Genomic DNA, 21737 nt, shown 5'->3' with positions numbered 1-21737 from the left:
CCCAAAATTAAAATTACATCTTTCCTTCACTGTATCTTTTCTTTTATTTCCAAATGTTATATGATGAATGTAAATTGCTTTTATGTTTAGTAGTTACTGTGTTATCTACTTCTTCCCTTCTGAACCACTCCCAAGAAAAGGGGAAAAGAAAAAAAAAATACTTTCATATATAAATAGAGTTGATTAAACAGCATGGAGTGAGAAAATTATTTATTTATTTAATTGAAAGAGTGACAGAGGGAGAGAACGACCTTCCATCTTGTAGCTCACTCCCCCAATGGCCACAACAGCCGGGGTTGGGTCAGGTCAAAGCCAGGAACCTAGAACTCCACATGGACGGCAGGGACACAAGAACTTGAGTTGTCATGTTCTGTCCCAGGCACATTAGCAGGAGCTAGATCCGAATCAGCGCAGCCAGGACTGCAATCAGTTCTCTGATACGGAATGCACGTTTCCCAAGTGGCATTAACCTGCTATGCCAGGACACCTGCCCCTCGTATATATTTTATTCATCCTTCCTTTTTGATCATTAAATAACTTCTCCAGGATAGAAACCAAGCTTTCTTTAAAAATAAAAACTAAACAAACAAACCCATGAAAACAAAGAGACCAAACTGAAGCCTCAAGGGAAAAAGGAGATGATTTTTCTGATTTAAATTTTCTCTCCTCATAGGCTTAAAAGGACAACAGACATGATGTTTGGTGGAAAGCAAGTGGTGGTCTGTGGCTATGGAGAGGTAAAGTTTAACTTTTCAGTTATTAGACTTTGAAGTTTATTTTGCTGGAATATTCTAGAGTTTTTCATTTGCTTAGCCGTAAGTATATTTGTTTACCTTTAGATGGGAAAAAATAACATGTAGAGGCCTTCTGGTTAAAGTGTAGTATTTCTTTTTCCCTTTGTATGTTTGCCATTTTTCCTTAGGTTGATTTTCTGACTTGTTCCAGTACCACTGTTTGTGATGTTCTTTTAGCTTGTGTTTTGAATATAAATCGTGAATGTGGGTGTTGTTATGCACATGACTGTGCTAAGCTAGGGCCAGGGATGCATTCATTTATTTGTTTTTTTCCAGTCATGAATCTATTAAATGACATTCCTTTTAGGGGTTGAAAAAGCAGAGTGCACTTTCCCAGAAACTGAGAAACTGTGTCCCTGTTGACTTTCCCTACCATGTGGTTCTCTCCCCCTCCTCAGGTGGGGAAGGGGTGCTGTGCTGCCCTGAAAGCCATGGGTTCCATTGTGTACGTGACTGAGATAGACCCCATCTGTGCCCTGCAGGCCTGGTAAGCAAACCCCGAGTCTCATATGCTGTCTTGGAGCTGCCGCCAAAGAATGACCTGGTTAATGCCACATCTTATCCCAGAGGGCCTAGATCTTCAGAAAGGCTGCCGTAACTTCACGCTCCATCTTTCAAAGGTCAAGGAACTCTGCTCTGAGAAGACAGAGTGCACCAGAGAAGCTAAAATTTAGGATTCCTGTGGAAACAACAGGGGCTACATTGAGCCAGAGAATAATTAGCCCCTTGCCTTCATAATATGTAATCTTTGTCCCTTTCAAAACTATGGTCAAGAAAGAAATAGGCTAGTGTGGAGACACTTGGCTGTTGTGATACACTGAAAAGCATGCTTCTGTGGGATTCCTCTCCAAAATGCTAACTCTGAGTAAAGGATTTATGGAAATTATTTGTACTGTTTTTATAATTCTTAAGATTAAAGTGATTCCAAAGTTAAGAGGTAAAAAACGTAGGTGCTTTCTCACCTGTAAAATGTGGATAATCATACCTACTTGATAAGCTTATGTTTGTTCAATAAAATCATTATGTACTAAAGAATAAATACAAAATTATATAAGATAGAGATATGCTGTCCCATAATAGATGCTCGCTGAATGGTAGCTGTTGTTAACATTGCCTCTTGCCATACTCAGCATTATGGGAAATACCACTGTCCTTGGAAACTGATGCAGAGTCCAAGTAGCCTGGATACACCACCCTGTCTCTGTGATTACCCCTTCTGGAAGAGGGTCCCCAGGATAGAAGGAGGCATGACATAAAGCTTGCCTGTTTCCACTTCCCCCTGCTCTACCACTCCTGGTACATCCATCCTTCAGTGCACGGACTTCCCCAGTGGAGTTGCTTGCTTTCTCTGACTCAGGGCTCCAGCACAGGAGGGGAACCATGACCCTTCTAGTACTCTCGGGGTTCATTATAGAAACCAGAATGTGCTTTAATACTGGTAACAGCACCATTCAATTTATCTTAGAAGTGGGCCCATCACTTACTCTGAATTCAGTACCGAACTGTGTGCTAAGGATAAGTAAGATGAGTAGATGAATGAGACCATGTTCTACTTTGAGAAGCACATGGACAGATAACCACGGTGCAGTGCAGTAAGTGCTGCTGTAGGGGTAAATAGCACATGCTTTTGTAGCAAGGGGGCATGCAAGAGAGAAACGTCAGTAGAGCTGAGTCCTGAAACTTATATAAGTGTTTTCTTAGCTTGGAAGTATATTCCAGGTATAGGGAACATGTGCATAGTCTCCAATGAAGGAGACAGCACAGAAATTGAAGAAGATGGACATATTTTAATGTAACTGGCAGTTAGGATAAATTTGAGAAAATGGCAATATCTGAAGGTAGGAGCCATAAAAATCGTTATGTCAGTAAAGTCATATATCAGTGTAGGTATTTAGGTTTGGTCCTGAAAACAGGCAGTCTCACTGGAGTATTTTTAACAAGGAAGTGACATGATCCAAGTTACATTTAGAGAAATCACTCTGCAAAATGATTTTGAGAGATGTTAAGTCTAGAGGCAGTGAGACTGTGCCAAGGGCTACTATAGTAATGTAGGCAAGAAGTAATACAGCCTGAACTTCAGCTAGGCCACCATGGATGGAGAGGAAGGAACAGACTCAAGGACCTTGAAAGGAATTAAGGAAAATATATCAACCAGATTTGGTGACAGCTTCAATTAGGGAAAGGCAGTAGACAAGGATATTCTAGTTTATTTAGCTCATAAAGCTGGGTAAACCATGATGCTATTAAAGTATAAAATATAGAGGAAATAGTTGGGGTTATGAGTTTATTTTCAAACACAGTAAGTGGAACATTCATGAGAGCTATCTGGAGGATAATCTGATCCTTGGCTATGAAGTTTCAGAGATATCTAAAGTAAAGATATAAAGATGGTCGTTTGGGAAGGCATGAGTACCAAAAGAATAGAGAAGAGTCAAGGGCAGAACCCTATGGAGTACCAGTATTTAAAGGCTGGCTGATGAAGAGATAATCAAAAAAGTAGTAGGGAAACCGAGAAAAGAAAGTATCATGGCGTCTTGGACTCCATGATAAGACAGATAATTTTTAATGTAGCAGTAGAAATTAGTAATAAAAGAGCCTAAGAGCCGGTGCCGTGGCTTAACAGGCTAATCCTCTGCCTTGCGGCGCCGGCACACCGGGTTCTAGTCCTGGTTGGGGCGCCGGATTCTATCCCGGTTGCCCCTCTTCCTGGCCAGCTCTCTGCTATGGCCCTGGAAGGCAGTGGAGAATGGCCCAAGTCCTTGGGCCCTGCACCCGCAAGGGAGACCAGGAGAAGCACCTGGCTCCTGGCTTCAGATCAGCGAGATGCGCCGTCTGCAGCAGCCATTGGAGGGTGATCCAACGGCAAAAAAGGAAGACCTTTCTCTCTGTCTCTCTCTCTCACTATCCACTCTGCCTGTCAAAAAAAAAAAAAAAAAAAAAAAAAAAGAGAGCCTAAGAAATATTTTTTGGCATTCAGGAAATCATTGATGATCTTGGAGAGAGCAGTTTCAATGGGATAATAACATCAGTGGCAAAGTGGCACTTTCTAGAAACTTCATTGGTGAATCTCATGGTAACCCCTGGCCCACTGTTACCAGGAAGAAATAAGTTCCAGAAATGAGAAGGAACCTTCTATTTCTGTCTTGTATAATCCAAGGAGGTGGTTTGGATCAGCTGCCCCAACACAGTACAGTGTAAGTTCCAGAATGCTCTGCTGCTGTCTGTTTAGATTAACTGATTATGCTTTGTCTCTACAGTATGGATGGATTTCGACTGGTGAAATTAAACGAGGTCATCCGACAAGTGGACATTGTTATTACCTGTACAGGTAAGATGTGACATTTTAAGACAACAAGCACATGGGGATACTTGCATAGAGCAAGTGAAAGATGTTTAGAAATGTAATAACAAAACCAGATTCCAAAAGCCCAAGAGATGGGAGTCTATAAAACTGGTTGGTGCCAGCATTGTGGCACAGCAGGTTTAGCTGCTACAGGCATTCCTGTATCAGAGTACAGGTTTGAGTCCCAGCTGCTCTGCTTTCTATCCAGTTCCCTGTTGTTTTAACTGGGAAAGCAGCAAAGAGGATGGCCTGAAGACTTGAGCCCCTGCCACACACTGGGAGATCCAGAAGGAATTCCAGACTCCTGGATTTGTCCTGGACCCACCCCAGCAATTGCAGCATTTAGGAAGTGAAGCAGCAGACGGATGATTCTCTCTCTCTCTCTCTCTCTCTCTCTCTGCCTGTCAAAGAAATAAATAAACAAATCTTTAAAAAATAAAACTTGTTCATCTTTTTCACATTCTTTCTATCTTTCTAGAGCTGTGACCCAAAAGTATGCTATTAGATCATCCTACAGCAAAACTTCTCCACCTTAACAACTGTTATATCTCCATTCATCCTCAACTACTAGGAAATAACTAAAGATAAAAATTCATTTATAGAAATTTATTTGGGAAGCCAGATCTTATATTTATACATTTGAGTTTTTATCTTACCTCCAAAAGTGAAGTATATTTCTGTATAGTCACTATAATTAAAGCAAGGCTAGAGCAAAATTTCTCCTAGCTAAAGAAAGTAGGAGACCAGCGCCACGGCTCACTAAGCTAATCCTCCGCCTGCAGCACTGGCACACCGGGTTCTAGTCCCAGATGGGGCGCCGGATTCTGTCCCGGTTGCCCCTCTTCCAGGCCAGCTCTCTGTTGTGGCCCGGGAAGGTGGTGGAAGATGGTCCAAGTGCTTGGGCCCTGCACGCGCATGGGAGACCAGGAGGAAGCACATGGCTCCTGGCTTCAGATTGGCACAGTGCACCAGCCGTAGCAGCCATTTGGGCGGTGAACCAATAGAAATGAGGATCTTTCTCTCTGTTTCTCTCTCTCTCTCTCTCACTGTCTAAACTCTGCTAAATAAATAAATAAGAAAGAAAGATGTTTATTCCCAAAGAGCTAGTTTTTTTAAGGATTTATTTATTTATTTGAAAGGCAGAATTACAGAGAGGCAGAGGCAGAGAGAGAGATCTTCTGTCTGTTGTTTCACTCCCCAAATGACCGCAATAGGCGGAGCTGGGCCAATCTGAAGCCAGAAGCCAGGAGCTTCTTTGGGGTCTCCCACACGGGTGCAGGAACCCAAACACTTGGGCCATCTTCTACTGCTTTCCCAGGCCATAATATTTTGAGAGACAGAGTTTCTATGTAGTAGTTCACTGCTCAAATGACTGTAACAGCTGAGGCTGGGCCATACCAAATCTGGGAGCTAGGAACTCAATCCAGGTCTCCCATTTAGGTGGCAAGGACCCAACTTCTTGAGCCATCACCTGCTGCCTCCCAGGGTCAGCAAAAACAGGAAAGTGGAATTGGAAGTCAAGCCAGGATTCAAACCAGGCACTCTGATCTGGGATGTAGGCATCCCCACCAGCAGCTCAACTACTAGGCCAAACGCCCGCCCCTATAATCCTATTTTAGAGAGGGAAGATCAAAATATTTAAGAATGAAGATAATATTTGTAGCCTCTCCTCAGGGAGCATTGGAGGCAGAGAAGAGGGACCATAAGAAGCTGTTCTTGCTTTGCATCCTTTTTTTAAAAAAATCACCATATTATGATGTAATTCATAGGGCTGACGCTGCCACCTATGAATCCGGCATCCTGTGTGGGTGCCTGTTCGAGTCCCAGCACTTCTGATCCAACTCCCTGCTAATGGCCTGGGAATGCAGCAGAAGATGGTCCAAATGCCTGGGCCCCTGCCCTGCACATGGGAGACCTGGAAGAAGCTTCTGGCTCCTGGTTTCAGCCTGGCCCAGCCCTGGGTATTGCGGCCCCTTGGGAAGTGAATCAGCAGATGGAGGATCTCTCCCCCCCCCCCCTTTTTTTTTAAATTTATTTTATTTATTTGAAAGACGTAGTTACAGAGAGAGGTAGACACAGTGAGAGAGGTCCTCCATCCGCTGGTTCATTCCCCAAATGGCCACAACGGCTAGAGCTGCACCAATCTGAAGCCAGGAGCCAGGAGCCTACCCGGATCTCCCATGTGGGCACAGGGGCCCAAGGACTTGGGCCATCTTCCACTGCTTTCCCAGGCCACAGCAGAAAGCTGGATCAGAAGAGGAGCAGCCAGGACCGGAACCAGTGCCCATATAGGATGCTGGCGCTTCAGGCCAGGGCTTTAACATGCTGTGCCACAGTGCCGGCCTCCTCTCTCTCTCTGTATCTTCATCTACCTCTGAAACTCTGCCTTTCAAAAAAATAATAAACCTTTTTAAAAAAAGAGATGTAATTCACATATCTATATTTTACCCAGTTAAAGTATATAATTTAGTGTTTCTTTACTAATAAATTCACAGGATTGTATATCACAATCTAACTTTTAGTGAGATTTAATTCAAATTTATAAACTTTACCCTTTTAAAATATTGTAATCCAGTGGCTTTTAGTAAGTTGTGTAACTTCCCATTATCCAATTGCAGAGCATTTTCATCATTCAAAAAAAAAAAAAAAAAACCCATACCATTAGCAGTCTCTCCTTGTTCCCTCCCCCACCTTTCCCCAGCCACAGGCAACCACAAGTCTGTCTGGCTCTAGATTTCTCTATTCTGGACATTTCATGTAAGTGGAATCATACATCTCTGGTCTTCTAAAAGTTTTTAATTTATTTGGGAAGTAGAGAGAAAGAGCTCCCATCCATGGTTCACTCCCCCCAAGTGCCTGTAACAGTCCCAGAACAGGGACCAAAGCCTGGAACTCATTCTGTATCTCCACGTGGATGACAAAAACCCAGTCACCTGAGCCATCACTGCTGTCTCCTGAGGTCTATATTAGCAGGAAACTAGAGTCAGGTATGGAGATGGGTAAGGAGCCCAGATATTCCAATGTGGGATGCACCCGTCTTAACTGCAGGCTGTTAAGACGCCAACTGTGGTCTTTTGTGACTGGCTTCTTTTACTTAGCATGATATTTTCAAGGGCATCCATGTGGCAGCATGTACCAGTACTTCATTCCTTTTTATTGCTCAATCGTATTTCATTATATGGGTATACTGGATTTTATTTATATTTTTAGGTTTCAATTTTGAGCTTTTATGAATACTACTATGAACATCGTATACAAATGTTTTTTTTTAAGATTTATTTTATTTATTTGACAGAGTTACAGAGAGAGGTAGACACAGAGAGAGAGAGAGAAAGGTCTTCCATCTGCTGGTTCACTCCCCAAATGGCTGTAATGGCTGGAGTTTAGCTTATCTGAAGCCAGGAGCTGAGATCTGCTTCTGGGTCTCCCATGTGGGTACAGGGGTCCAAGGACTTGGGTCATCTGCTGCTGCTTTCCCAGACCACAACAGCGAGCTGGATCAGAAGTGGAACAGCTGGAACTTGAATCAGTGCCCATATGGGATGCTGGCGATGCAGGCCAGGGCTTTAACCTGCTGCGCCACAGAGCTGGTCCCTGTATACAAGTTTTTGTATAGATATATAGTTCAGTCCTCTTGTATATATATCTCAGAATAGAATTATTGGATTATATGGTAACTCTAATTTGAATACTCTGAGGAATTTCCAAAATGCTTTCCAAAGTGACTATACCATTTTACAGTCCCACCAACAATGCGTGTAGGTTCTGATTTCTCCACATCCTCACTAACAGTTGCTGTTGTCTGCCTTTTTGGTTAGTGAGTGTAAAATGCCATCTCAGTGTGGTTTTAATTCCATTGCCCTAATAACTAATAATGTTAAGCATCTTTTCTTTGTCCTTAAATTTTTTTTTTTTAGCAGGGGAAGCCACCGCCTGCAGTGCCGGCATCCCATATGTGCTCGGTTTGAGTCCCGGCTGCTCTACTTCCAGTCCAGCTCTCTGCTATGGCCTGGGAAAGCAGTGGAAGATTGTCCAAGTCATTGGGCCCCTGCACACACATGGGAGACCGGGAAGAAGTTCCTGACTCCTGGCTTCAGATTGGCACAGCTTTGGCTATTGTGACCATCTGGGGAGTGAACCAGTGGATTGAAGACCTCTCTCTGCCTCTGCCTCTCTGTAACTCTGCCTTTCAAATAAATAAATAAATCTTTAAAAAAATTTTTTTAAAAACTTATTTGAGAGGCACAGAGCTCTCATCTGCTGGTTCACCCCCCAAATGCTCCCAATGGCTAAGGCTGGGCCAGGGCTGAAGCTGAGAGCAGAGAACTTATGTCTAGGTCTCTCATGTAGGTGCCAGAGACCTAATGCCTTGGATTACCACCTGCTGCCTCTGAGGGTGTGCATTAGCAGGAAGCTAGAATAAAGAACAGAGTAGGCACTGCATACCAGATGTCCTAGCCACAGCCAAACACCTGCCCCTCTTCTTTTTATAAGGTAACAAGAACGTGGTAACCAGAGAACATTTGGACCGTATGAAGAACAGCTGCATCGTTTGTAACATGGGACATTCCAACACAGAGATTGACGTGGTAAGATCAAGTGACTCATTATTTGGGGTTTTATTTTCTCTCCTTCCCGAGAAACAAACTTTCCAAGAAGAGTGAGCAGCGTCACTAGCCATCCCAGAGCCTGTATCTACCTTGGAGTGTCTATTTGTGGAATGTCTGAGTGGCATGGCTCCGTTACTCTCTTACCAAGGTATTTTTGCACACAATGAGTAATTTAGTTGGTAAGGTTTTTTTTTTCTTATGTGCACTTAGGTTTCATTTATGTGTTATACTGTCCCTTTGTTAAATGATAAAAGATAATAATATTTCTAAAATTGTCTAGCACATGATTGTCCTTTCCTGCATTAATCTGTTTATAGAGCCCCCAAATGGCAGACGCCTAAAGGGAAATATTTTTGCAATGCCTTGGACCTTAATGAAAAATCTTCAAAGTAGAGGAAGAGGGAAGGACTTTTCCCTTCTAAACCCTCAAAAAGCTCTGAAATAAAAAGGACTCCACATGCAGTCATGTACCTTTGGTTTTTTTACTTTATCCGATTTCATCCTCTTGACCACTCCAATAAGACATTGTTCTTATTCTTATTTTTTTACATTTTTTAAAGATTTATTGAGCCAGCGCCATGGCTTAACAGGCTAATCCTCCGCCTTGCGGCGCCGGCACACCGGGTTCTAGTCCCGGTTGGGGCGCCGTATTCTATCCCGGTTGCCCCTCTTCCAGGCCAGCTCTCTGCTATGGCCCAGAAAGGCAGTGGAGGATGGCCCAAGTGCTTGGGCCCTGCACCCGCATGGGAGACCAGGAGAAGCACCTGGCTCCTGGCTTCGGATCAGCGCGATGTGCCGGCCGCAGCGGCCATTGGAGGGTGAACTGGCAAAGGAAGCCCTTTCTCTCTGTCTCTCTCTCACTATCCACTCTACCTGTCAAAAAAAAAAAAAAAAAAAAAAGATTTATTTATTTATTTGAAAGGCAGAGTCACAGAGTAGCAGAGGCAGAGAAAAAGAGGGAGGTCTTCCATCAACTGGTTCACTTCCCAGCTGGCTGCAATGGCCAGAGTTGTACTGATCAAAGCCAGGAGCCTCTTCCATGTCTCCCATGTGGTTGGGCCCAAGGACTTGGGCCATCTTCTATGCCTTTCCCAGGCCATAGCAGTGAGCTGGATCAGAAGTGGAGCAGCTGGGACTTGAACTGGTGCCCATATGGAATGCCAGCACTGTCGGCAGTGGCTTCACCTGCTATGCCACAGTGCTGACTCTTTTTAATTTTTATTAATTTATTTGAAAAGCAGAAAGACAGAGAGAGAGAGATGGACAGATAGACTTAAAGGGATCTTCTATCTATTGGTTTACTCCCCCAAATGACCACAATAGCCAGGACTGGTCCTGGCCAAAATCAGGAGCTGGAAATTCAGTCTGGGTCTCCCACATGGGTGACAGGGACCCCACTACTGGAGCCATTACCTGCTGCTTCCTGGGGTACATATCATCAGGAAGCTAGAGTTAGGAGTAAAGCTGGGACTTGAACCCAGGCCCTCTGATACAGGACGTGGGCTCCCAAATGGTGTCTTAGCTGCTACACAAAACGCCCCATCCCTTATTCTTAATTTTCAGTTCGGAAACAAGGAAGTAAAGTGTACTGTCAGCCATATGGTTGATTCAAAATAAAATGGAAGTGCAAAATTCAGGCTTTTTTACTCCTGGTCTCTGTTTTGTTTCCCCATGTATTATATTATTATCACCTCCTGACTTGTAGACTAACTTTAACTTCAGATTGTGACGGTGACCTGTCTTTCAAAGGTGGCCCAGACAGACATAAGAATTCTCTCAGCATACAGGCCGGAAGACTCTTTATCTTCAATCACATGTGTTTTTGTGTGTGAATGCTATATGCCAGGTGCTCTTCCAGATACTTGGAGTCCAGTCAACAAAGCAGGCAAAGATTCCTGCCCTCACGGAGCTGATATTTTAGTAATAAGAAGACAATAAGCATAATAAATAAGTAAAAATGTATAGTATGTTGGAAAGTGAAGTACCATAGGAAAAAGAAAAAAATAGAGCATGGATCAGAGGAAGTGAGCTTGGGGGTGTGATTTTAAATAGAGGGATCAAGCTGTGAGCCTTATTAAGATGGTGATGTTTGATGAGATGTGAAGGAATTAGCTGTGTGGATTCTTAGGTGAAGAACATTCAAGCAGAGAGGACGGCCGGTACATGAGACGACAGCAGGCGTGTACTAAGTGTGTTTGAGGAGCAGTGAGGCCAATGTGCTTGGAGTAGAGTGGGCATGTGGGAGGGCATAGTGGAAGATGAAGTCAGAGAGGTAAGGGGCCAGATCTTACAGGGCCTTGTAACTCTGTAGCCTATCAAAAGGACTCCCACTTATATTCCCAGAGACGCAGGGAGCCATTGTAGGGTTTATAACAATCTGACTTATTTTAAAAAAGGTCTCCCTGGCTGCGGTGTTGAGATGAGACCTGGTATTGCCAGGTTCTGTCACTGATGTGAGCTGAGGGCTATCTCTCACTAATCTTTGTGTTCCAAGAAGAAGGTATAGGCCTTAGCTAAATGGTCCAGAAGGGAGCGGAACGCTCAGAAGGGGTTTTCTTTCCTTCCCTCCCTCCTTTCCTTCCTCCCTCCCTCCCTACTTTCCTTTCTTTCTTTTGAGAGAGAAATAAAGAGTGCTCCCATTTGTGCTGGTTGACATCCCAAATATCTGCAATGGTTGGGACTGGGCAAGGCCAAAGCTGAGAGCAGAAAACACATTCCAGGTCTGTCACGTGGGTGGTAAGGACTTGATCACCTGAGCCATTTCTGCTAGGCCCCGGGGTCTGCATAAGCAGGAAGCTGGAATTTGGAGTCAGAGCTGGGCATCAAACCCAGGCGCTTGGATAGGGAATATGGATATCTTAACTGCTAGGCCAAATGCCTGCCCCAGAAGAGCTTTTAGAAAGTTAAATTATTGGAGCTGGCACTGTGGCATAGTGGGTACAGCTGCCACCTGCAGTGCCAGCATCTCATATGGGTGCCATTTGAAGTCCCAGCTGCTCCACTTCCATCCCAGCTCCCTGCTAATGTGCCTAGAAAAGCAGCAGAGGATGGCCCAAGTCCTTGGGTCCCTGCACATTTGTGGAAGACCTGAAAGAAGCTCCTGGTTCCTGGCTCCAGATCAGCCCAGCTCTGACTGTTGAGGCCATTTGGGGAGTGAACCAGTGGATGGAAGATTCTCTCTCTGTGCTCTGCCTCTCTAACTCTGCCTTTCAAATAAATAAATACATTTTTTTAAAAAAAGAAGAAAGTTAGGGGCCAGCGCTGTGGCGTAGCAGGTGGGGCCACCACCTGCAGTGCCGGCATCCAAAGCGGGTGCCGGTTTGAGACCCAGCTGCTCCACTTCCAATCCAGCTCTCTGCTACGGCCTGGGAAAGCAGTAGAAGATGGCCCAAGTCCTTGGACCCCTGCACCCATGTGGGAGACCCGGAAGAAGCTCCTGGCTCCTGGCTTTGGATCAACACAGCTCCGGCCGTTGCGGCCATCTGGGGAGTGAACCAGCAGACGGAAAACCTCTGTCTGTCTCTCTCTTTCTCTCTGCCTCTCCTCTCTCTGTGTAACTGTGACTTTCAGGTAAAATAAATAAATCTTTAAAAAAAATTTTTTTTAAAAGTTTAATTATTTAGCTTTGAAGATAGTGTCACAGGGCATATAAAATGAAACTTAAAGAAATAGCAGACTCAACTAGTAATTGAAACAGGGATATTCATTCACCATTTAGCAAATTTATACTGAATACTTGCTTTGCTCTGTTCTGAAGACTAACTGATTGAAGAAGCAGGAGACAACATCCTGGCTTTCATGGAGCTCATAGTCTAGTGTGGGAGACAAGCGAATGAGTAGACAGTTCTTGCCAGTCAATGCTTCCTGGTGAAGAAAAATAGTAGGCATATTGTTTGAATTGGAATGGTCAAAGACAGTCTCTTTAAAGAGATAATAAAATGGAATTAAGGAGCAAACCTTCTGTGCATCTCATTCAGAGAAACAGAGTACAGGACCCAGAAGTAGAAACGTGCTCAGTGTGTTGGAAGCCATTGCAACAGGAACAGGATGGGCAAGGGGGTGAGGACACGGGGCAGTTCAAGGATGAGGTAGTGGGTTATGTGGAGCCTTATGGGCCACAATAGGACTTTAGATTTTATTCTGAGTGTGAAAGAAGGTTTTGAACAGATGAGTGACAAAATCTGACTTATGTATTTTGAAATGACTCTTGCTTTTATATAAAAGAGACGCTTCTGGAGCTTGAGGAGTGCTAAGGAAAACAGGACACTCTCAGTATTTCTGACCCTGGAAGGCAGGGACTTGAATGAGATGGGTGAGCAGTGGAAATGATAGGAAGTGATACGTTGTGACCGGTGGCACTTGCCAAATGGATTGGATGCAGACTGAGAGGGGAAAACAGAGAACCGTAAGATCAACTCAGTAAAACTATGTAGGAGAATTGACTTGATGGTGTTTATTCAGATACTTTTAGTAATCAAACATTTAAGGATTTTTTTTTTTAAATACAAGAATGTATAGTTTTGCTTAGCCTTAAGCTATTACCTGCTGAATTTTGGGGAGGGAACAGTTCATCAAGAGTCGATCATTTAGAACGTTTCATTTTTTTCTGAGAAATATGAAGGCTGTGACTGTCTGGGGACCCTGTGACAGGGATCGTGCTCTGAGCTGCTTTTTGGCCCACGTCCATGTCTGCGTTTCCTTTCTCTTGAAAGCAAACCTGCTTCACACAGAAGGCCTGCGTGACTGTGGGCTTCACAGTTCCAGTGGGTAGCCCTCAGGAACACATGCTTTGGAAGTTTTTTATCCAGCCAAAGACAATTCAGCTGAGACTTGCTGTCAACACTATACTTTACAGGACTACAGTCACGGTTGTTCTCTCTCAGGAAACTGGCGTGCGCTGTTCAGAATCACGTAAGACTGATGTGGGCACGAGTAAGAACTGGCTGGTTTGCCACAGGGTGTACACCTAATTGGGATGGTGGTGTGCAGATAGACCTGCTTTCCTGGTAGAGTGCTTGGTGATGGTAAATCCACGGTGAAGGCAATTGGATGTCTTTTTTTTTTTTTTTTAAAGATTTATTGGCCGGCACTGTGGCTCAATAGGCTAATCCTCTGCCTTGTGGCGCCAGCACACCGGGTTTTGTCCCGGTCAGGGCGCCGGATTCTGTCCCGGTTGCCCCTCTTCCAGGCCAGCTCTCTGCTGTGGCCCGGGAGTGCAGTGGAGGATGGCCCAGGTCCTTGGGCCCTGCACCCCATGGGAGACCAGGAGAAGCACCTGGCTCCTGCCTTCGGGTCAGCGTGGTGCACCGGCAGCAGCGCGCTGGCCATGGCGGCCATTGGAGGGCGAACCAACGGCAAAGGAAGACCTTTCTCTCTGTCTCTCTCTTTCACTATCCACTCTGCCTGTTAAAAAAAAAAAAAAAAGATTTATTTATTTATTTGAAAGGCAGAGTTAGAGAGGCAGAGAGAGAAAGAGAGAGAGGTCTTCCATCCACTGGTTCACTCCCCAGGTGGCCACAACAGCCAGAGGTGGGCCAATCTGAAGCCAGGAGCCAGGAGCTTCTTCCGGGTCTCCCAAGCAGATACAGGGGCCTAAGGACTTGGGCCATCTTCTACTGCTTTCCCAGGCCACAGCGCCAACCCTCAGATGTCTTTAATAGAGATTCTTGTCAAGCTGTGCCTGCTGTGGGCTAGGAATCCCTTTTCTCAAGGAGTGTAACTGCTCTGGAGACCTTAATAGGTTATTGGGGGCTGGCACTGTGGTGCAGTAGGCTAATCCTCTGCCTGTGGTGCCAGCATCCCATATGGGCACCGGTTTGAGTCCAGGCTGCTCCACTTCCAATCCAGCTCTCTGCTATGGTCTGGGAAAGCAGCAGAAGATGGCCCAAGTCCTTGGGCCCCTGCACCTACATGGGAGACCTGGAACAAGCTCCTGGCTCCTGGCTTTGGATCGACCAAGCTCCGGCTGTTGGGGCCAACTGGGGAGTGAACCAGCAATGGAAGACCTCTTTCCCTTTCGCCTCTGCCTCTGTAACTCTGCCTTTCAAATAAATTAATTAATTAAAAAAAAAAAAAGTTTCCTTTCCTGAGTCCCCTAGATCTTTTTTCCTAAGGAATATTTCCTGACTGGAGACTCTCCTTATCATGGTATCAGCTCTTTGTTCCCAATCACCAAGAGAGCTTGTCCCCTGGAAGATTATGGGTCTCAAATATTGAAAAGTGTGAAATACCTTTTTTTAAAAGATTTATTTATTTTACCTGAAAGTCACAATTACACAGAGAGAGGAGAGGCAGAGAGAAAGAGAGAGAGAGAGGTCTTCCATCCGTTGGTTCACTCCCCAATTGGCCACAACGGCCAGAGCTGCGCCAATCCGAAGCCAGGAGCCGGGAACCTCCTCCAGGTCTCCCACGAAGGTGCAGGGCCCAAAGACTTGGGCCATCTTCTACTGCTTTCCCAGGCCACAGCAGAGAGCTGGACAGGAAGTGGAGCAGCCAGGTCTTGAACTGAGCCCATATGGGATGCCGGCGCTTCAGGCCAGGGCGTTGACCCACTGCACCACAGCGCAGGCCCTGTGAAATACTTTTAAAGTCTCATCATCTCAGTGAAAAATGTTAGCATCACCAAGGAGTATGTTTTGAGTTTATTAGCTGTTACTCTCTATGATGATAGAGGCAAAGAATGTTTCTGTTTTTTAGAGTTATTTATTTATTTGAAAGGCAGAGTTAGAGAGAGGGAGAGACAGAGACAGAGATCTTTCATCTGCTGGTTTACTCCCCAAATGGCCACAATAACTGGAGCTGGGCCAGGCCAAAGCCAGCAGCCTGGAACTCTGTCTGGTCTCCCACATGGGAGCAGGGGCCCAGACACTCAGGCCATCTTCCACTGCCTTCCTAGGCCATTAGCAGGGAGCTAGATTGGAGGTGGAGCAGCATCCCTATGGGATGCTGGTGTTGCAGGGGGCTGCTTAACCCGCTACGCCACAATGCCAGTCCCAAGATTTATTTCGTATATCCTTAACTTCTCAAAATAATCTGTTTGCTTAAATTATTTCTAACTTTATTTACAGTGTTTGTTTATAAAATCTCTTTCAAAATTCTAATTTTAAAGTTATACTTGCTTAGTTTAGAAATTCAAATAATGTAAATAGGCTTACAATAAGAGGTAAAAAATTTATAAAATTGAGGTTATACTATATTGTTCTGCAACTTGGTTTTTATTATTTAACAATAATGAATGGTTTGCATATTAACACATATAAATAAATCTGCTTCTGTCTTTAGAGTTATATAATATTGTTTATGGAACTATCCTGATTTACTTAGCCATTCATTCCCTTGCTGATTTACATACTTTGTTAATTTGCATAGTTTATTGTTACAAAACACTGGGTTACACATTTGTAGACACTTAAATTTCTGAATTGAGCAAGTGTTTCTATAGGCTAGAGCCCTAAATATGAAATTAATTCTTCAGAGTTGAGGTATGTATATAGTTTTGCTAACTACTGCCAGATTGCCCTCTAGAGAAATATTGAGCCAGTTTATGAAACTTAACATCTCAGGAAATTTTTGTTTCCCGTATAACCAATAAAGAAATGGCCCAGACCATCAGTACAGTTCTAAGTACACTGAACTTTAATTACATGTCTGTCTTTCCCACTAGATTGATACTTCCTTGGGGGTGGAGACCATGAATTTTTAAACCTTAATTGAACACCCCCACTCTTATGGTTAGATAGATCTCAGGGATATAAAAATGAAGATACTGCTACTACCCTGTCCATAAATAGCTCACAGTCATAAATGAATACACAGTCTAATCTATAGCCATGTCCTTTACCGCCATGTCTAGAATGTGATATGTACTCAGTGTGTGATTATTGTCATAACTGAAAGTGTTTCTCTTTATTTGTCTGAAAACTGTTGGGCAGAACTTCCTGCTTTTATCAAATGAGCCACTGGTAGTTCAGGCATCACCTGTTGGAGGAAGGAAGTTGTCTTAAGTGACTGTTAATTTGACTGCTGCTGTCAATAAACTTAACGTTTTTTCTCTTATTCTCTGAATGTACAATATACAGAAATGGAAGGAGGGTGAGCCGTTGGGAGCTTTACCATTAAACATTTCTTTAAAAGGCAACCGCACATTTGCACTTAGGTCACAAAGCTTCTGTTAACTTTAGGTGAACCACCGTTGTTGCGAAGGTGGAACCTGGGACTTTGGGCTGTGAGGGCAGAACCCTGGGCCCAGCATGCTGTGTTTAGGACATTTGGCCTACTTAACTAATCCCACTCAGCTCTGATCCTCCTTTTTCTCTGCGTCTCTTCGGCACTTCATGTGTTCAGTTTGCACTGTTTTCATTTGCACTTGTCTGCATGTTGCTTTGTAAGTACCTTCCTCTCACCTATGTGTTGTTTTGTGTCTCCAACTAAAGTGCAAGCTTTCTGAAGGCAGAAGCCATGCCTTTGGTTTCTTTTGTCTTTCCCATAGCACCTTTTACTGTGCAAAAGTGTGGGCGTACAGTATGTGTTGTGGAATGACATCCTGAGTGATCCCTCCCTGGCTGGGCCTAAGATTAAATTCCCCGAAATGGAACAGTCCTAACCAACCCAGGGCAGGTATTCATCCGGCATGTTGGTTGCTCCTTTCAACTTGCGGTTTGCAATGGCTCCCTTCAGTGTCTGTGCCCGACACGGGACCTCCCACAGCTGATGCTGTGCTTGCTGTGTTCCAGGCGAGCCTGCGGACCCCAGAACTGACCTGGGAGCGGGTGAGATCCCAAGTGGACCACGTGATATGGCCTGATGGCAAGAGGATAGTACTGCTGGCAGAGGTGAGACCGGGCCTGGGAACAGATACTCCCCTGACAAGAAAGACTGCAGCCCCTCCTCCTCGTGCACCTTCATCCTTTCAACTCTTTGTCTGAAGCATAAGTTTAACTACTTTGCCAAAGGACTCGACTTCTAATTGTGAAAGATCTTTTCATTCCGCAATTAAGGAACTATTTTGGTTCCCCACTTTTCACCAATTATCTTGTCTCTCCATGTCATGCTACAGGTTGAGTCAGATAATGACTGTAACTGTGGAAGGAATTAACAGATAGAATCATTGCCACTTTGAGTGATGCTTACAAAGAGATACTGCTATTTATGGGATGGTTTAATCAGTAAGCACCACGTAGATATTCCTGACCGCTAACTCAGACCATCTCAGGCAAGCTCTGGGAAAGTCATGTCTTTGGTGACAGACTCCCTGGTTTTGAGTGTCCTTTCCCCTAACTGAGCCTCGTGTGCAGAAGCACCTAGCTGTACACCAGCGGCTTGGCTGTTGTTTCCCATGTTGGCTTCTCCTGGCTCACGTTTGGCCCTGACTTTGGTCCTAACTGACCTTCCACGTCAGTGTCTGACCATTTTTCTCCCTTAAAAGCTCCTCTTCCTAGTCCTAGACTCCTGACAGGACTCCAGGGAAAGAAAGCAAAGTAACAAGGAGAATAATAATGTTTCCTGTTTTTCTGAGTCAATTTTGTCTTTTATATTAAAGATATTTAATATGAAAATGTAAAGGACACATTTTGGGACTTGCATTGTGGTGTAGCAGGTAGGGCCACTGCCTTTGAGCACCGGTTCAAGTCCCAGCTACTCCACTTCCAATCCAGCTTCCTGCTAATGCACCTGGGAAAGCAGCAAAGATTGCCCAAGCTTGGGCCTCTGCACCCACGTGGGAGACCCGGATGGAATTCCAGGATCCTGGCTTTGAGCTGGCTCAACCCCAGCTATTGTAGCCATTTGGGAATGAACCAGCAGATGGAAGATTGATCTCTCTCTCTGTTTCTCCTCTCTCTGTAACTCTGCCTTTCAAATAAATAAATAAATCTTAAAAAAAAAAAAAGGGGGGGCCCACTGTATCTAGGAGCCCATAAAGTTAGGTTTGTGTGTCCTCTTCATCTTTTCCTTGTATCACACCTTCTCACGTACCTCAGGGCATCTGTGAAGAGACAGAATTACTTCTTCACAAACAGGCAGTTTGTTAAAGTTGTGGGTCAGCCTACTGTCTGATGATGACTTTATTCCTAGTTGCCCTGGGAGGTTCTACTTCCTAGTAATAGTGACAAAAGCAACCACTGCAAGTGTTTTTTGCTATATATTTAATCAAAAAGTTGATCAAGGGGCCAGCACTGTGGCATAGTAGGTTAAGCATCTGCCTGTGGTGCTGGCGTCCCATATTGGTGAAAAAGCTTCTGGCTCCTGGCTTCGGATCAGTGCAGCTCCGGCCGTTGCCACCATTTGGGGAGTGAACCAGTAGATGGAAGACCTCTCCCTCTGTCTGTGTCTCTGTCTCTGTCTCTCTCTCTCTCTCTGTAATTGTGCCTCTCAAGTAAATAAATAAATCTTTAAATTAAGTTTCCTAGGAAAGGACGGTATGAGGCAGTATCATGTGACCATCTCTGTTCTTTTTTTTGTAATTCCAGAAATTGTTTGGCTACTACCTTCATCAGATTTTCCAGACTTTTCAGGGTTTCATTCACATGTCAATCAGTTAATTCCTATTTATCAGACACCTGCGTTTTATCTCTCAGTGTTAGCTGGAAGGTATTTGGAAGTGCTGGTCTTACTCCCCCCTGACTCTTCAGAGCCCAGTGACTTTGTCCTAACCCCTTTGTGTCTTCACCTTTGAACACTAGGGCCGTCTGCTGAACCTAAGCTGCTCCACAGTGCCTACATTTGTGCTCTCAATCACTGCGACTACCCAGGTAAGGCCTCCAGAGTGGGCCCGCAGAGGGCTGAAGAGGGTCCTGGGATCAGCTGGGTGTCACTTGGTGTGGGGTGGGTTGTGTGAACAGCACGTCAACATCATCTCTCTGTTTTTCTAGGCTCTTGCCTTGATAGAGCTTTACAATGCTCCTGAGGGTCGCTATAAGCAAGATGTCTACCTACTGCCCAAGAAGATGGGTAAGCATGTGCTCTTCCATCCTCATCCTTGCCAAAGTGGTTCAGGGTCAGAGGCTGAAGGAAGTTTGGGAATATTAACTTTCTTACAGATAGGGGGAGAAAAGGTGTCTTCATTTATTTTTCCTTTTTTAAAAAGATTTATTTATTTATTCAAAAGTCAGAATTACAGTGAGAGAGAGAGAGAGAGAGAGATCTTCCATCCACTGGTTCACTCCCCAAATGGCCACAATGGCCAACACTGGGCCAGGCTGAAGCCAGGAGCCAAGAATTGCATCCAGTTCTCCCACGTGGGTACAGAGGCCCAAGCACTTGGATCATCTTCTGCTTTCCCAGGGGTGTTAGCAGGGAGCTGGATCTGAAGTGGAGCAGCCAGGACTCTAACCAGCGCCCACATGGGATGCCGGTGCTGCAGGTGGTGTTCCAACCCACTACACACAGAGCTGGCCCCTTTATCTTTTTTAAAAAATTTATTTTATTTGAAAGACAGAGTAATAGAGGCAGAGGGAGTGACAGAGTTCTTTTGTTTGTTTGCTTTTTCTTTATAAACCTTTTATTTAAGGGATACAAACTTCATGCATTTCATAAGTACGTTAGGAACATAGTGATTCTTTCATCCACTGATTCACTCCCCAAATGCCAGCAGTAACCAGAGCTGGCCCAAGCCAAAACCAGGAGTCAGAAACTCTATCTGGGGCTCCCAGGTAGGTGGCAGGGGCCCAAACACTTGCTCTGCCTCCCAAATGCATTAGTAGGAAGCTGGATCAGAAGTAGAGTAGCTGGGACTTGAATCAGGCACTCTGATATGGAATGCCAGCATCCCAAGTGCTGGCTTAGCCCACTGTCCCACAGTGCTCACCCTGGATATCTTTATTTTATAAAGTAGGAACTAGGATTCCTAGGTTCCATTGCTAGATAATTTTTCCTGTTTTCTATATGGGTCTCCCAAGTGTAAATGTGATATTTTCTGTAATTTCATTTACCCTGCCTGTGAATAGTAAGGATTTTCTCTAAGTGTCTTGTCTGCAAGAATATCACAGGGAAAAAAAAAAAAATCTCCTAAAAGAAAGGAATCATCTGCTGCCTTGTGACCTCTGGCATACCGGTCTGGGCCCCCACCTGTCTCAGACAGGACTTGGAGCTAGACCTCCAAGGCTAGCCCCGCTGCTTCAGACCCACGGAGAGACTGAATGGCTCCTGTTAAGAGTTTAGTTACATGATGTTTGGTATAAGGGAAACCTTAAGCGGTATTAAATTTTTAAAGAGCCTGCCCCAGGCATCTGAACTGACACAGTATGTTTGTAATCTCCTCAGGCAAAGATCAGGGAGTAAATCAGCTTCAGGTTTTCATGTGCTTTCGCACTAGGTGTAGAGCTGCTGTTTGGAAGTCCCCTTTAACCTTTTTTTTTTTTTTTTTTTTTTTTTTTAAGATTTGTTTATTTATTTGAAAGGCAGAGTTATACAGAGAGAGAAGGAGAGGCAGAGAGAGAGAGAGAGAAAGAGGTCTTCTATCTGCTGGTTCACTCCCCAGTTGGTCGCAATGGCCGGAGCTGTGCTGATCCAAAACCAGGAGCTTTTCCAGGTCTCCCACGCGGGTACAGGGGCCCCAGGACTTGGGCCATCCTCCACTGCTTTCCCAGGCCGTAGCAGAGAGCTGGATTGGAAGTGGAATAGCTAGGACTCAAACCGGTAATGCTGGCACTGTAGGTGGAGGCTTTACCCACTATGCCACAGCACCAGCCCCCCCTTTAACTTTTAATAGTCACTTTGAAAGACGACTATAAAAGAAATAGAACAGTCCATATCTTTTTTTTTTTTTTTTATGAGAGGGAGAGCTTGAGCTCCCATTTGCTGGTCCACTCCCCAAATGCCCACTATAGCCAAGGCTGGGCCCTCCTGAAGCCAGGAACTGGGAACTCAATCCAGGGTACCCATGTGGGTGACATGGACCCAATTACTTAACCATCACGACTGCACCTCAGGGTCTGCATTAGCAGGAACTTGAGTCAGGAGCAGGAGATGGGTATTGAACCCAGGCATTCCAGT

The 21737-nt window shown here is 44.6% G+C and overlaps 1 protein-coding gene across 4 annotated transcripts in view; it reads left to right on the top strand.

Annotated features, from left to right (window-relative positions):
• The window catches only part of AHCYL2 (adenosylhomocysteinase like 2), a 232840-nt gene that overhangs the window by 206653 nt on the left and 4450 nt on the right, over positions 1-21737 (top strand). For all 4 annotated transcript variants that reach the window (XM_062201547.1, XM_062201457.1, XM_062201727.1 and 1 more), the window contains exons 9-15: positions 674-737; positions 1193-1281; positions 4052-4122; positions 8632-8726; positions 17480-17578; positions 19427-19495; positions 19616-19694. In XM_062201547.1, coding sequence (XP_062057531.1) covers positions 674-737; positions 1193-1281; positions 4052-4122; positions 8632-8726; positions 17480-17578; positions 19427-19495; positions 19616-19694 — 566 coding nt within the window. The remainder of the gene's footprint in view (positions 1-673; positions 738-1192; positions 1282-4051; positions 4123-8631; positions 8727-17479; positions 17579-19426; positions 19496-19615; positions 19695-21737) is intronic.

The sequence above is a fragment of the Lepus europaeus genome, chromosome 1 (genome assembly GCF_033115175.1).
Source record: "Lepus europaeus isolate LE1 chromosome 1, mLepTim1.pri, whole genome shotgun sequence".
Lineage (NCBI taxonomy): Eukaryota > Metazoa > Chordata > Mammalia > Lagomorpha > Leporidae > Lepus > Lepus europaeus.
The sequence above is the reverse complement of the archived record's forward strand: the minus strand, read 5'-3'. Positions and strand labels throughout refer to the sequence as shown.